This window comes from Lepisma saccharinum, chromosome 21, assembly GCF_977018435.1.
Source record: "Lepisma saccharinum chromosome 21, izLepSacc3.1, whole genome shotgun sequence".
NCBI lineage: Eukaryota > Metazoa > Arthropoda > Insecta > Zygentoma > Lepismatidae > Lepisma > Lepisma saccharinum.
In genome coordinates, this window is record NC_139249.1 from 3,618,260 (window position 1) to 3,632,989 (window position 14,730).

The following is a 14,730-nucleotide window of genomic DNA, read 5'->3' on the forward strand; positions in this document are numbered from 1 at the left end:
TCGTAATAATCATATTTCAGCAAAATCCTTTCACAGGTTTTGGAGCAAAGCAAAGCTGTGTCCGAAATATCATCAACATCGTGACTATGAGGGTCAACTCCTGCCTGATTTGACATGGAATGAATGACCCGACCCATATTTATATATATATAATGTCATTAAATGTCTCAAATTATTTTATAATATATACAATATATTATATCGACTGTCTTTCAATCAAAATGTATAATTGCAAATAGATGAACAATGATGTGCATAAGGGAGGAGGGATAAAAAATAAGATATATTAAGATGATATAGTTTCATGTATAAAATTCACATATAAATGCTATTACGTGTTTTATTAATATATCTATGTACTTCGTGGTTGCTAACGAAAGACGATGAGAAATGGAGAAGAAGTAACAAGTCGGTCCAATTTCTGTGTTCTGGGGATTGCTGGGTTTAGTGTCCTTAGAGGTGAGGCTCTTTGTTGTCCGTTCTTTTTGTATGTTCTCGATATTATTCCAGTCATGTATATTCGAATCTCAAACTAATTGTTTATATTTGTTGTTAAAACAAAAACTCTTCCCCCCTTGGAAGAATTTTTGTGGGGGGAGGGGGGAATTTCAAGACAAGATCGTTGGTGGGAGGAATTCCCCCGTCCCCCCGGGATTCCGCACCTTGGTTTGGAACATTTATGTTACATATTATGCTGTTCATTAAATCACATTTTTGTAATCTGTAATTTTAAGGCAGTATATTGTTTGAAATAAAATATGCCAAACCATTTCAAAGGTAGAATTACAAGTATTGTCAACTGACCCCGAACATATCGTCAACTCACTCCACATACAGGTTGAATTGACAATTGTCACTCTTCAAAAAAAAAACAAAAAAAAAACAATAATTTTACAAGTTTTTTGGAGCATGGTGAATTAAAAATTTGTAGTGGTTGAGGAAAATACAAATATTGCTCGTAGGATTTCATCAATAGTATATCTTAATTTTTAAAAGCTGCAAAAATTTAAACATAAAAACATGGTCAAGTACGATTTGATGTTGCTCTTAAAGTAGGGTGACCATAATATTTTGACCCAAAGGTCACTTTACTCCCTCCTGAAAAATTGGTTAGGCCTAATTAGCTATAAAATTATTGTCATTAACGTATTATTATTATTATTATTTATAGTAACCGCTGTAGCTCAGTCGGTGGTCGGCCTCCGTGGAGGAGTGGTTAGCATAGTGGTCCCGGGTTCGAATCCCGGCTAGGACTTGGATGTTTGTGTTGTCCGTAAATTTAGAAAACCGAGAATATAGAGAAAAACTGATATGTACGAATGTTGAGAAAATGTGTGTGAATGACGGGGGATACCACCGAATAGGGGAATTTCTTTATTTTATATATAAAAAAGTCGGTATTGCGTCTGACTACCATGCGAGAGGCCCGGGTTCGATCCCCGGCTGAGAGAACCGGGACTTTTTCCACCTGTTTATGCGGCTCCGGCGCTCGCCCAGTGTTGTATAAAGTGGATACCTGGAGGAAACTCTGGGAGGTAAATGCGGCCAGGGGCGTGGTGCTGATCACATCACTCCAAGCTTCGGCCGAGATACGCCTTCATGGCGTGGTGCAAAGCACAGGGGAGCACTTTACCTTTTTTATTATTTATTATAGTATGGATCACATAAATGATACATCATGAACAATATCTATGTAAAATATGATCTCTCGTTGTCAAGAGCTATTAATTTTTATAATCTCGGTATGACTACTATGCCAGAAGTATTTTGCAGAAGGACCAATCTTCTTGAGAACAACTTTATTCTTTACTAACCGTTAATAAAGCTCCCCGAAAAAGTTGCATCACATATTAATATCTAACACAAAACGCGGGATTTGACATTTGAATTTCCGCCAAGACACAGAAAGTCATTCTTTTTAAGAATCTCTCAAATTTAGACTTGGTTTTCAAGCTAATTCCTAGACTTTTAAAAAACGGGACAAATAGTGTTTCTTGTATAATATCGACGGGACAACTGGGACACGCCTATGAAACGGGACTCTCCCGGTCAAAACGAGACGAATGGTCACCCTATCTTAAAGAAACGATTTTATTTCGAGCAAAGTGAAACAAAAATTATTTGAATTTCACGCTATTCAGTTCATTTTCATTTCTTGTGCGGCAAGGCCGAGTAAAGATTGTTGCAGTCAAGAAATGATTGTTGCGCCGGTGCATGGAATTCGCCGCCCCCCGTTTGTACTTCAGTTATGAGCTATTATTTTTTTCTTTTTGCTCAGGCCAATCGGGACTAGACCTACAGTTTAAAGTGGGATCCGAACCACTTGTAGCTCCACCGAGTATCGAACCCGGAACCCCTTGATTACAAGGCGACGACGCTACCACTGAGCCATCGGGGAGGCCCACACACTGTACTCGTTATTTCAAAAGTGGTAATGAAAATTTCCACAAGCGAAGTTGAAATATTTTTTAAAAAAAGTTTTTTGAGAACTGAATTTGAAAATTGAGGCGCCAGTTGAAAATGCCTACATTTTACATTCCCAATTCCGCCTTCAAATAAACACTCAAAGAATCTGTTAATTGCATAGGAAAGGCAACCTTACTTTCGAGTAAAAGATTCCGAAGAACTTTGCGGTGGCGGAAACGCATCACCCATCCCATCTCTTCACCCCACCCCTAACAGCGGTGCTTGGAAGGGAACCAGCGAAAAAGGAAGCCCTTGCCATTGGTAACAGCCTTGATGGCATACAAGAGATCTGACCAATAAGGACGTTTGAAACCCACGTGACTGTCACCGAAAGAGCTCTCCCCCCAATTTGTGCTGGAAACAGCAAAAGAAGACGGCCGCGCCATCTACTGGCCACCGATGGAAATGCAATTTCAAAGCGCAGCGAGGTTTAAATGTGGGATAATCCTCTACTCCCTAACTCCTCTATGGTATCACTTTCGGTCGTTTCAGAGATTTCCAAAGTGATCTTGCGTGGATGCTTTCCAGTTGTGGAAAGAGCATGGGAGTGTCACGTTTTGAGAACCTTGAGGCCCTAAGATTTGTTGAATTGTTCGATAGCGGGAAATTTCCTATATATGCAAAGGAGTTTGGAATTTATTGTGGTGAGTACATCGTCTATGCATGTGTTTCTTTGGTTTGAAATGAAATTTTTAAAGTTTGTGTTTAACTTTTTATTTTAATGTTTGACTCCGAATGCGATTTTTAGGGTGCCCACAAATCCTAAATTACAATCACGCAGTGTAAATTAAATAAATGAGTTATTTTACCTTAATCCGTTTGGTCACCGTTTGTCCACATTAAAAAATTATGAACAAATAAAAGTACTAATAAATAAATAAGAAATTACGTACCCCTTTAGTCGTATGCGGAAAGTTCGCATATGTAAGACGTTTACTACCATACGAATAACGTTACCTGGAATTTCGAAAGTAAATGTGACGTTTGAGGATCATATGATTTATTTTTAGAACCGTCACTTTATTATGATATTTTGACAAATCCAGCTACCGGGCCAATGAGGCTATAAACCTTTAATCCCCCTCTTGGCGTGCCATTCTACTACATGTTTTGTTGTACTGAAACATTGCTTGCCTCCTTCGTAAGACTACGCTTCGCTACTGGTACATTGTAAAGGTAGATATTACAAAGAAGCTTTCTTGAGGGGCAGGATACACAATAAAATGTTGCGTAATTAAAATTTTCAACCTTCGTTTTAATTTTGTTAATGGCAAGAAATGTTTCTTATGAAGTAATTTTAAGGGAGATAGAATTTACCACTGTGCTCTTCGTAGTTCTTTACTGTTTTGGTTTGAAAGTTATGATTCTCTCAAAATTTCGGAAGAGCTGCAGCTCCATCCGCTCCTCTCCTGCGCACGCCAGTGGTCTGATGCACCTGCAAAATGATAGCTCAATGCCACATAAATTAACCCGAATGACTTGACTGGCAGTGAGAGACAATGTATCTCAAATTTAAAATCTTGAATATGGTTTGGTTTCACGTATTTTCAACAAGTGTGTAGCTGCAGGTCAGTGGGATCCACGAGTATTACCCTGCAAATTGTCCATCACCATGTTCATGCACTTTATTTGACCCAGTAAGAGCTTCAAGAATTAAAATAAAACTCAAAGCATGCTGTTGACAACTTCTACACCAGCATACATAAAAATCCTTCGCTTAAAAACACATTGCATGCAAGAGAAAAATTAATGAAAATAGTCATGGACAATTTGCACGCTAATACTCTTGGATCCCACTTACAGCGCCTAGAATAACAAGGGGCTGTACTGCAGGTTTGTTGAAGGCGAAGCAAGCAAGTAATCTGTGGAATCTGTTATTCCGTGTTTCTGAGTACCGGTAGTATGTCTGTGGTGCGCCGGTGTTTATTATACTGTGGTAATATTGTGTTTTTATTCGAAAACTAGACGCATAGACTAGACGAGTAAGTAAAACGCACAGATGTATTTGTAGTATATCATGAGATTTATTTTTGTGGTAAATATATACGTTTTTGTGTTGTTCTAAGTATTACAGTATAGAACATGAGTTCCTGTAATATTTTGTTTTCAAAATTCTGTCTTACAGTTCTCCCTTGCACTTCGAAAATGTTCATCAAACACATACTTAGTTTTCATTTCAAATTATATTTTTAGACAGTGTCACTTTGATTGCTACATTAGATTTCTGTATATTGTACAAAATAAGCATACGGTATACAAGACTTGCCCTCCTTTGTATTTTACCTACTATTTTGAAATTTTTGCTGCCAGCAGACAACAGTCCGACTTTCATATGCTGGACGATTTTCGGAAAGTTTGGAGGAGGACTAGGAAGGAGTTCCAAAGTTTCGACATGTGTGCGAATTTATGTTTCAAGTTTGTAGAACGTGTGTAGTTGGTGTAAACGTGCAGAAATTCTATTTCGAGAGGTTGCGGAAGTAGTCGTTCGCAATTTGTGCTGCGCTGAGTTGTGTTTTCGGGTTACCGGTATGTATGTTATATACTCCATTATATGAAAAAAATCAGTGAAGAGACAAAACGGCAATCGAACTGAACATTTTTTAGATACATGTGTAAGACAACAAATATATACATGTAAAGCAGAATAATAATAAAAACTGAGTGACTATTTTCACCAGGTGGTGAGGCTAGCTTTTGAGCTATTTTTAAACTGCATGTACATGATCTGCAACCTGGCCTGGTCTGCTACATGGATGTGTGTATTCTTTAGTTGTTGGTGTGCATTTATTTCTGTGCAAGAGACAAGTACTTCTTTTCTGCACATCATGGAATTGAAAAAACACCGCAAGGTTTTCTGTTGTGGACTCGTGCTGCTAATACGTCACATGACATAAGTACGAAGGGGTATTACCATCCTGAATGCTTTCGTTGTTAGGCAGGTCAGGTTTAGGGTTTTTAGCATTAAAATTACTTTGGTAAATACTTTCCAACACCTGATCATGTAATTTCTGGTCTTCAGCACGTTCTGTTATTCTCACTACCTGGTGACTCAGCAACACTGCCAATGAATATAATAAAATAAGATAAAATACGATCTTATGTTACGATTCAGGTAATTATTTTGCCAGTGAAAATAGCCCTACATGCTGTTCTTAGCACCTGGTGAAACTACATGCTATTCTCACCACCTGGTGAAAATAGCCCTGTATGCTATTCTCACCACCTGGTGAAAATAGCCCTGTATGCTATTCTCACCACCTGGTGAAAATAGTTGCAGCTTAATAAAAAGTAGTTATAGCTTATTCTCGGCCAATATAAAAAAAAATCATTAAAATTCTGATCTCCGGGAAACATCTCAAATTAGTTTATTTTGTTATTTTTCACTTTCGTACTTACCTATTCTGCATTGTTAAGGATTCTTTAAGGTGGGATTTTGCTTTTTTCACGAAAATAGTTTCAATTTTCCACATATCAAGTAGTTATTGTTCGTTCCTTTTTCGCTTGCGTTACACACAATATGGCGGGCAAATCTTGACTTGTGTTGACTGTCATCAGTGGGTATGCAGTGTTTCTAACCTTCTTTACTGAAAAATACCTACTTTCGTGTTACTGATTTTGTATTTTTTTCCGGGTTTGAAAACCCCACACACCATTTACGGATAGCCCCACGAACCATGCACGGATAGCCCTACGAACCATGCACGGATAGCCCCACAAACCATTCATAAATAGCCCCACGAACCATGCACGGCAAGGTTAGGTTAGGTAAGGCAAACAGTTAAAATTGTCATCTTCTTGCAAAACAACAGCGTGGTTGGAAACACTTACCGTTAGTTACGTCATGAAACGCACAGAACATCTTGTTCACATAGTCTAAGGTAATGGAGGCAAGATCTTTTGTGCATCGGAGAGACATTAATGTCGAAAAATATATGATTTACCAGCCAAATAAATTGAACGAAGGGAGATAACACTTCCACGACCTTTCAAAAGTCTACAGAAACTCAGTTCCGTAAGTACGTTCTCCTGTAAAATTGAAGAAATACGTTTCCCGGAGATCAGAATTTTACCAGTATCGGTTCAATTTTTTTTTTTGCTGATACCAAAGGTTGATTGATTTGCATTATTTTACTTCAGTTTTTGTGTCACTTTTGGCTAATTTGCAAAGATGGGAATGAGTGATGATATAATGAAATTGATGAATGGACACTCACAATCATCCATACCCAGCCCAGGATTCAATCCCTGGGCCCCTGGCGTCGCAGCGTGATGTGCTAACCACTCCGCCACTGGGGCCGGCGATGATACGAAAGATTTTGAGTGGCTAGAGTGCCCAAGAGAAACAACTCATTTGTCAAGATGTGTCCTTTTCAAAAGGTTTGTTCACCCTTCCTTGTGACAGGTTGGGGTCCCCCACAAGAATTCCATGTACATTTCCGAAAATGATGCACCCTTCTGGGAAGCAGATGACAAGATCAAAGGCAGGGCTAAAGTGAAAGCGCTTTGCCCGAAAGTGACATTGAAGGCATTTAACTGCCTGGTGGTCAACGCTATGTGGAAATAAAAGAAACCATCCATCTTGTTCGCAAACACGTAGGTTCAGAACATGAGTTTCTGGGAAAGGGATGAATGTCCCAGTGGGAAGGAGAGTTGTGGATTTTCTTCTTGTGCTCTTAGCCTTCTGTGCGACTGCTGCCCGATGCCGACACTGAAGTGACTTGTTTTTATTGCAAGTGGCAGAGAATAATGGACAGGAGGACATATAGAGAACTGCCAAATGAGCATTAAATATACAGATCTGTATTTGTGTATATTTTTACGTTGTTTTCCTCCCTCCCCAGGTTAATGCAAATGATAAGAATGTTTTTTACATTTATATTTATTTTGCATTCCTTGTGCAAGCTGTACGCTATACGCACAACATACATTTTATTTTACGCAAGCTGGTTAGCACATCACGCTACGACACCAGGGGTCCTGGATTCGAATCCCGGCCTGTGCTTGGATGTTTGCGAGTGTCCTTTCATCAATTTCATCATATAATTAGCCAAACGTGGCACAAAAAGCGAAGTAAAATGAAGCAAATCAATAACAATTTTACACAATATAACCTTCTCTGGCAGGGACATGCATAATAATACACCGATTTTTTTGGTGTATCTGCAACACTTTAACAATACCTGCAACGTTTCAAAAACTTCTTCTTCTTGTTTTGCATCCTCAGGAGGGTAGAAAGAAGTTCACATAAAATGTCACAGGATATTTTAAGTGATATAATGTTATATGGGAATAATTTGTAGTATTTGATATCATTAATGCTAATGTGATGTGATGAGTTTTGTGATTCAGTAACTAGCCTTTGTTATTTTACTGGAATGATACAAGTATCGGTATCGATTGGAATCGGTCAGGGTATCGGTATCGGCAAATGTTGGTATCGGCACAGCCCAAATTTTAATTATACATCCCTGTAAAGGAAGAGTCCTATAAGGCATCTGATTGCTTTGCAGGAGACCCAGGTTCAATCTCTGATGTGAGTGATCTCAGGTGGAAATAAATGTCCCTAGGTATGACCTAACCCAACCTAGAGTTGTAGGTTACAGATTTTTTTTCCACCACTGATTCTGAAATATGCTATACACTTCTTAGGAAAATTATAACAATTTTTCAACATTCAGTGGCTTAAACAAGATCTACCATCCAGATTGGTGTAGATGACTGAAAGTTATAATATGTGACAATTGCCTTCTGGAATGATAAAGTCTGAGTTGTCTGAATTTATAATTTTATTTCTGTAGACTCTACATTTCTATTTTCATTTTTAATAGCAAAACTTCAAATTCAATTAATGTAACCATAATACAGAAACTGCAACAATGGGTATCATTTTCAAAGGAATATTCCTCAACCCAATTGTCTTTACGTAGATGATAATGTTGTGCCTCTACTTTTTCATTATCTATGATATTGTTCTGTTTCAGATCTTAAGGTTAATAATGTCAGATGACGAAGAGGTCCTTATTGTAAAGAAACAAAAAACGATTCATTATGGATCATTGGAGGAGCAAGAAAAGGCTCGCTTGTTGGCCATGGCAAGTGTTGTGGCTGCTGTTGGTTCTGTTGGATCAGAAAATATAGATGGCTCCACTCCGGACAGCAGCGTACCCTTACAGGGACCAGAAGGTGGCAACATCAATATATCAGATGGTATGTTAATTCTGTCTGCATAAGTTAAGTTATTACATGAAATAATTATTATAATTATATAATACTATACTAATATATATATAAAATAATACTTCTGGTGTTTAGATATGCTGTTTGAAGATTGTACTTTTTTATAATTTTATACAGGGTGCAACAAAATCCAGGTCTTTTTATAATTTTATACAGGGTGCACCAAAATCCTGGTCTAAAGAAAAAGTGAAAGAATGGCAAGGGAACATGGATGGAAGATGTTTATTGTAATGTAAAGGCCTGTCTAGTTCGATACGGAAGCATCATAGCAATATATGTTCAAATTAATGTTCCTCATGAGCTTTGTACAGTGGGATGTACATATATTCCAGGCAAATTGTGTATCACTATTTTCATTTGTATTTATCATATATCTTCAAAGCTTTTTTTAAGGAATGGGATTGCACTGATGCTGTTGCAGAGGATACCAGCGGCTTTATTTAGGTTTTGTTTCAATTGTTGGACCTTAAATTGAGTAGAACAAAGTTAATAAATATGGTGATGGACAATTTGTGTGATAATACTTATGCATATATCTCTCTACACAGTATATGGGAATGTAAGCTGTTATTATCAATGCTGCACTATGTTATCTGAGAATAACCGTCCCATTTGTGTTTTGGGCACACAAAGTTAACTCCCTCTAAATATTTAAGTATTAAAGCTTATAAAGTACCCAAATGAACCACTTGAAACAAATTTATTATTTGCTTATCACCTATAACAGAGCTCTTGCTTCAATGACAATAATGAAAATTCATATTATACAGTGTTAAGAGGTCTTGTGGAAGAATTCAACTTGAAATTGATAAGTAGTGTAATATATTGCTGTTAATTTATAGCTATCATATTCTCATCTGTAACATGTATCTTCAATTGAGTTAGGGTTGCATATGTTTTTATAGTACTACTACTGCTGCTATTCTTCTTGTTGTTATTATTTGGTACCTGTTCTATGCAGAATATATGGACCTGGAGGAGGAGTTGTCACGAGACAGACAGGCTTTGCTGGAAGAATTTGAAAGACGGAAAAGAGCACGACAAATCAACGTGTCAACCGATGATGAAGAGGTGAAGAAGAACTTGCGCCAACTTGGTGAACCCATCTGCCTGTTTGGTGAAGGACCAGCAGACCGCAGAAGCCGGCTGAGGGATTTGCTTGCCAGGTGAATCTGCTTATTTGTTCGTAATAGATTGTCGTTAAATTCTGAGTAGTCATTTTGTCCTAGAATGAAATGTGGTATTGAAATTTGCTTAACTTTGAATTAGTAATAAAGGATAGGTGACCCATGTTACGGCAGATCAGGTACTTACCATCCTGATGGACGTTTTGGTATATTTTTCCTGCCATTTGAAGTGAATGCTGGAATTGTATCTGGATATTACCTACTATGTTCCTTTCTTTTCGTCACATTCTCAGTCTTTATCATTACGCTAGGATTTATATTACCTAAAAATCAGTAAAATATCCTCTTTTGGCTCCAAGCACTTCGTGTAGAGAAGTGTACCTCTTGTCATTAAGTTTGAGTATCTTTTTAAGTCCAATTTATACACAGATTGACTAATCGGGACTGAATCTACAGTTTATGTGGATTCCAAGTCACTATATGCCTCCAGTGGGTATCGAACCCGGAATCCCTTGGTTACGAAGTGACGACGTTACCACTACACAATCAGGAAGGCACTCTTTTTCATTAAATATCTTCTTACACCACATACTGGATAGAGCATGCTCTTACTTCTTAGCACTCAGTGATATAATTTAAAAAACAAAACACATTAATAAAAGGCAATGTGTCCAACCTGGATTTATTTACTGTATTTCATCTTGGTTTTCATGGTGAACTAAGACTGTAGCGACGTTTTTTCCACTTAACTATATTTTCTAATGCATTTTTATTAATGAAATTTTGACTACATTTAAGTCATGAAATAACGGAATTATTAAAGAATGAAAAAAAAATATAAAGTAATTTTTCTTGTGTGTATGTATTCAGTCTGGGAATTTATTTTTTCTGTAAATGTCAGGGAAATTTACTGTGCATCTGGAAAAAGTCTACATTTTTGTAGTAGTGCACTAAAAGTAGGTTTTTGAACAAACAAAGAAAGGACAAGCAAGAAATGTAACACTTGTCATTGACAAACTATCCCTTAGTTTGATGTACTGAGTTATTACAGTAAAATTTCAACTATTTTCATGCAGAAATACTAAAATACCGTAGGTGGCTGTTGGATATTATCACTTTCTGTTGCTATTTTTGGTGTTTGTTTGGTAAATAGTTATTGGGAACAATACAATGTTACTAAATTGTACTATCATTATGTATTATGCAACAATTTATTATTTTTTAAATAGAAAGTGATTCTTTGTTATTCATTGCTCAATACATGGCAAGTATAACATAAAAACTCACCCCTGGTACTTGCTTCCCACCCCGTATCCAACAATCAATAACTGTTGAGTCTCCCTTCTTGTTATTACCTTTACAAGTAAATATTTCAACACTTCATTAAGTGTAAGTCTAAGTGTGCACTTGCAGACATGTTCATGTACACTAATTGCTCTAATGATTTTGTCTGGAGAAGTCAGAGAATTTTGTTTTTACAAGATTGTAGACAACCTGGCGTTGTTTGCATTATAGAATGATTTATCTTGTAGTCTACGGTCTTTACAAGCATAAAAACACATGCTCCCTTATCAGACATTTATTTTTAGATTGATTAAAGATACAGTTATATGAAGCATTTAGACAGTTGAACCATTGTTATAACTGTACCTTTAATCAAACTAAAAATAAATATCTGATGAAGGGAGTGTCTGTATTATCCTGAAACATCACAACAAAAACTTCATTTTTATGCTTATAACAACCGTAGGCTACAAGAGAAAAAATAAATATAAAAGAATTACCAAAGAAAAATTATGTACAACCTACTAGCACAGGCACTAGGTAAAAGGACCAACAAGGTGTTTCAATGTGTAATGTAAGGAACTTTGTTTTATGCTTTGATATCCTGATTCATTATTAAATGTTTGTAATATTTATGATTTTTTGTCCTGTGCATATTTATATCAAACTATTATTTTCTAATTTCCATAACAGGCTGGGAGAGGATGCCATTAAAAAGAAACAGGAAGAGGAGGAGGAAAGAATTCAGCAGGAGAAGGACCAGGAGACGACGTGGTATCATGAAGGTCCAGAAGCTTTGAAAATTTCAAGGATGTGGATTGCACGTAAGTTTATTTTTCTCAGTGTGTACAACATGTTGTGGTGCTGTACTGGACACTTGTAGGAAACATTAAAGAATTCTAAGTGCTGTTTCTAAATAATTGAAACAAGAATTCCAAACCTACTAAAAGTCAAAATATTGTGAGAGTTACAGTTCTGTGGGCTATATTGCTCTATTTCTATTCTGGGGGGAGTAACCTGCCTTGGCTCGACCTGTTACTTGTTTCGTTACTTCCCCAGGCAAAATAATTAGCATAACACTAAAAAATAACTAACAAAAACGGTTCAATCGAATGTAAGACATAGAATAACTACCATATTCTTTACCATGGATAATTGGGAAAAACTCAGTTCTTTTATCTCAATGAGACCCAGACGTTCAGTTTAAAAATATATATGAAAACTATTTATTTCCTTGCTTAAATATGTACAAAGAATTACATATGAAATAACCCCCACGTAAGAAATGACATGATCCTCTTTAATTGAAACTGTAATATATATATATATATATATATATATATATATATATATATATATATATATATATATATATATATATAAGAGAGGTTCATACGCTGGCCTGGACCAGCAGTACTAGTTCAAATATGTATCTTGCTTGTCATTAGCATACATAACATGTTTCTCTAATTCCCTCCCCCTCTTGTTTACAATGAAAATTGCCTCGCAAAAATAGACTAAAACTTGATTGGAATTACGACAACTGATTATGCGCTGTTCTTGAAAATATATAAAAACAAAACTGATACGATCCTATTTCCACCCTGTCACACTCCCTTTAATCCCAGATTAAATAATAACCGGACACCTTGACAGTGTTGAATCTACAAGTTTAAACTAATATTTTCGCGCTACAAAGTACTTGGCTTGTCACCAACGGATAGACATATACTTGAAATTAAACGCGTCCCTTAATTCCCTCAGATATGACGTTTCTCTTAAGAATAATACAGATGTCCACCGAAAACTAAGCGTTGGCTTGTCACCAAACTAATCAAGAAGAAATGCGTGGACTTACCTATGCATTTCGATGAAAGTAAATTGTTGATCCATGAGCACTAGCCATTTGACTAGTCCTACCACTCTACCGGCACTGAAGAACCATCCAAAGGTCTCCTCTTGCCCAAAAAAACATAAGAATGCCAACCCCCGTTATTCAATCGGTTCCCTTATATAGGCGATTTGAAAGAAAAAAAAACAGTAAACTGGGCTTTGTCCACTTCCCTTCAGGATTGAAAGGACAAGATTATGAAACTACCTGCCTTCTGCAAGGTGGCTTTCACCGTCACGTAGGTCACCTCTGCATAAAAAAGAAGTATGGCTGTCACTAAAAAAAATGCATAAAAAATAATAAAAAAAGGATCGTATCATTACAGGGCAAAGAAAGTATTTTGGTTTATCTTAAATAGGAATGGACCAATATTAAATCTTTTTTGATAATGATAAAGTACTGATATTAAATTTATCAATACCGATACAAATTTGCAAATTCTCAATGAGGAACGTATGCAGTTCATTTTTCTTTAGAAATCAAAAGTTTGTATTTGGACATGTACTTGTCAAAACCATACTTATGTGAGTTATATCTTTGTATTCAGAAAAGTAATAACAAAATGGCAGATTTTGGTACTAATTTAAATAGTATGATTGATATATTGGTAAAATAATCTACGATTTTACCGATGCTCTGATATGCCTATTCTTCCATTCCTAAATGTAATACTATTCTGATTATTCATATTTGGAAAATGAGAGATGCAGTAGTAAATAAATAAATAGAGAACAGAAGATGGTGTGAGTGGTCATCAAAATTAATAGAACTGTGAAAAACAGCTTCGCGGAAAAGATTATTACTGACGTTCGCTGTATTTATTCTGATTATCGTAGGAACTTATGAATTCAGGGTTATTCAAAAAGAAGGAGCAGATTACAAACCTTTATTGTGGACACAGTACAAGATGCTGTGTGTCACCGGAGGGAGTAATGCAAAGTTTTACACAATGTTGGTACTGTGTGTGGTGCAACAAACATTGATAATCCATTGCGTTCCACACATGCTTCAACTGGTCTGCAATGTTTGAAAGATGCGAGTGACCAGGATTTCTCCCTTTGCAGATGCAACCATGTTCTATAAATTTGCTTATAGTACGGCACCTTCTTGTTGAATCAAGCTTGTAATGTATGTTGCACTTGCACTGTGGAATTACACTTTACGATCTCCAGCATGTAGAATGACTTCTCGTGGGGAGTTGCCATGTTGCTTGCACCACCTCCTTTGCCGCCATGCAGGAGCCAATGGAAGTTTTACAATGGTTGTTAAAAACCTTCATTCTTACTCTCTTCCATTATGCATAGCACATGCTTTGTATCGTTTACCATGTTACCACAATAAAGTATTGTAATCTGTCCATTTTCAAAATGGACAGAAGTAATCATTGCTCTTAAGTATCATTTAGGCCAGCAGCACACCAGATCTGACAAGACAACACACGTCATCTTCGTTGCAAGCTGTCGCAGGGAAGGTTTAACATTAGACTCTTATGGGCAGGCACACACTGGACGAAACATTTGACTCGAGTCACTCTGCAACAAAACAACGAAGGTCCGGGGAATTTTGTATCGCGTGGAGCAGCTTGCGACAAATAGATCTGCGTATGTGCGAGTCCATTTACTTCAGCCACAGACCGAAAATGGGAATGGTTGCAAGAAAAAATCCTATTTGAAAATCCCCTGGGCCCACCACAATATGTAGTAGCAGTATTGCATAGATTCAGTT

General features: G+C 36.8%; 1 protein-coding gene across 1 annotated transcript in view; it reads left to right on the forward strand.

The window, feature by feature from the left end:
- The first annotated feature begins 4,342 nt into the window (after positions 1-4,342).
- U4-U6-60K (U4-U6 small nuclear riboprotein factor 60K) overlaps positions 4,343-14,730 on the forward strand; it is a 40,111-nt gene continuing 29,723 nt past the window's right edge. The window contains exons 1-4 of the mRNA XM_083143341.1: positions 4,343-4,448; positions 8,448-8,673; positions 9,665-9,869; positions 11,808-11,938. Coding sequence (XP_082999467.1) covers positions 8,463-8,673; positions 9,665-9,869; positions 11,808-11,938 — 547 coding nt within the window. The 5' untranslated portion in view covers positions 4,343-4,448; positions 8,448-8,462. The remainder of the gene's footprint in view (positions 4,449-8,447; positions 8,674-9,664; positions 9,870-11,807; positions 11,939-14,730) is intronic.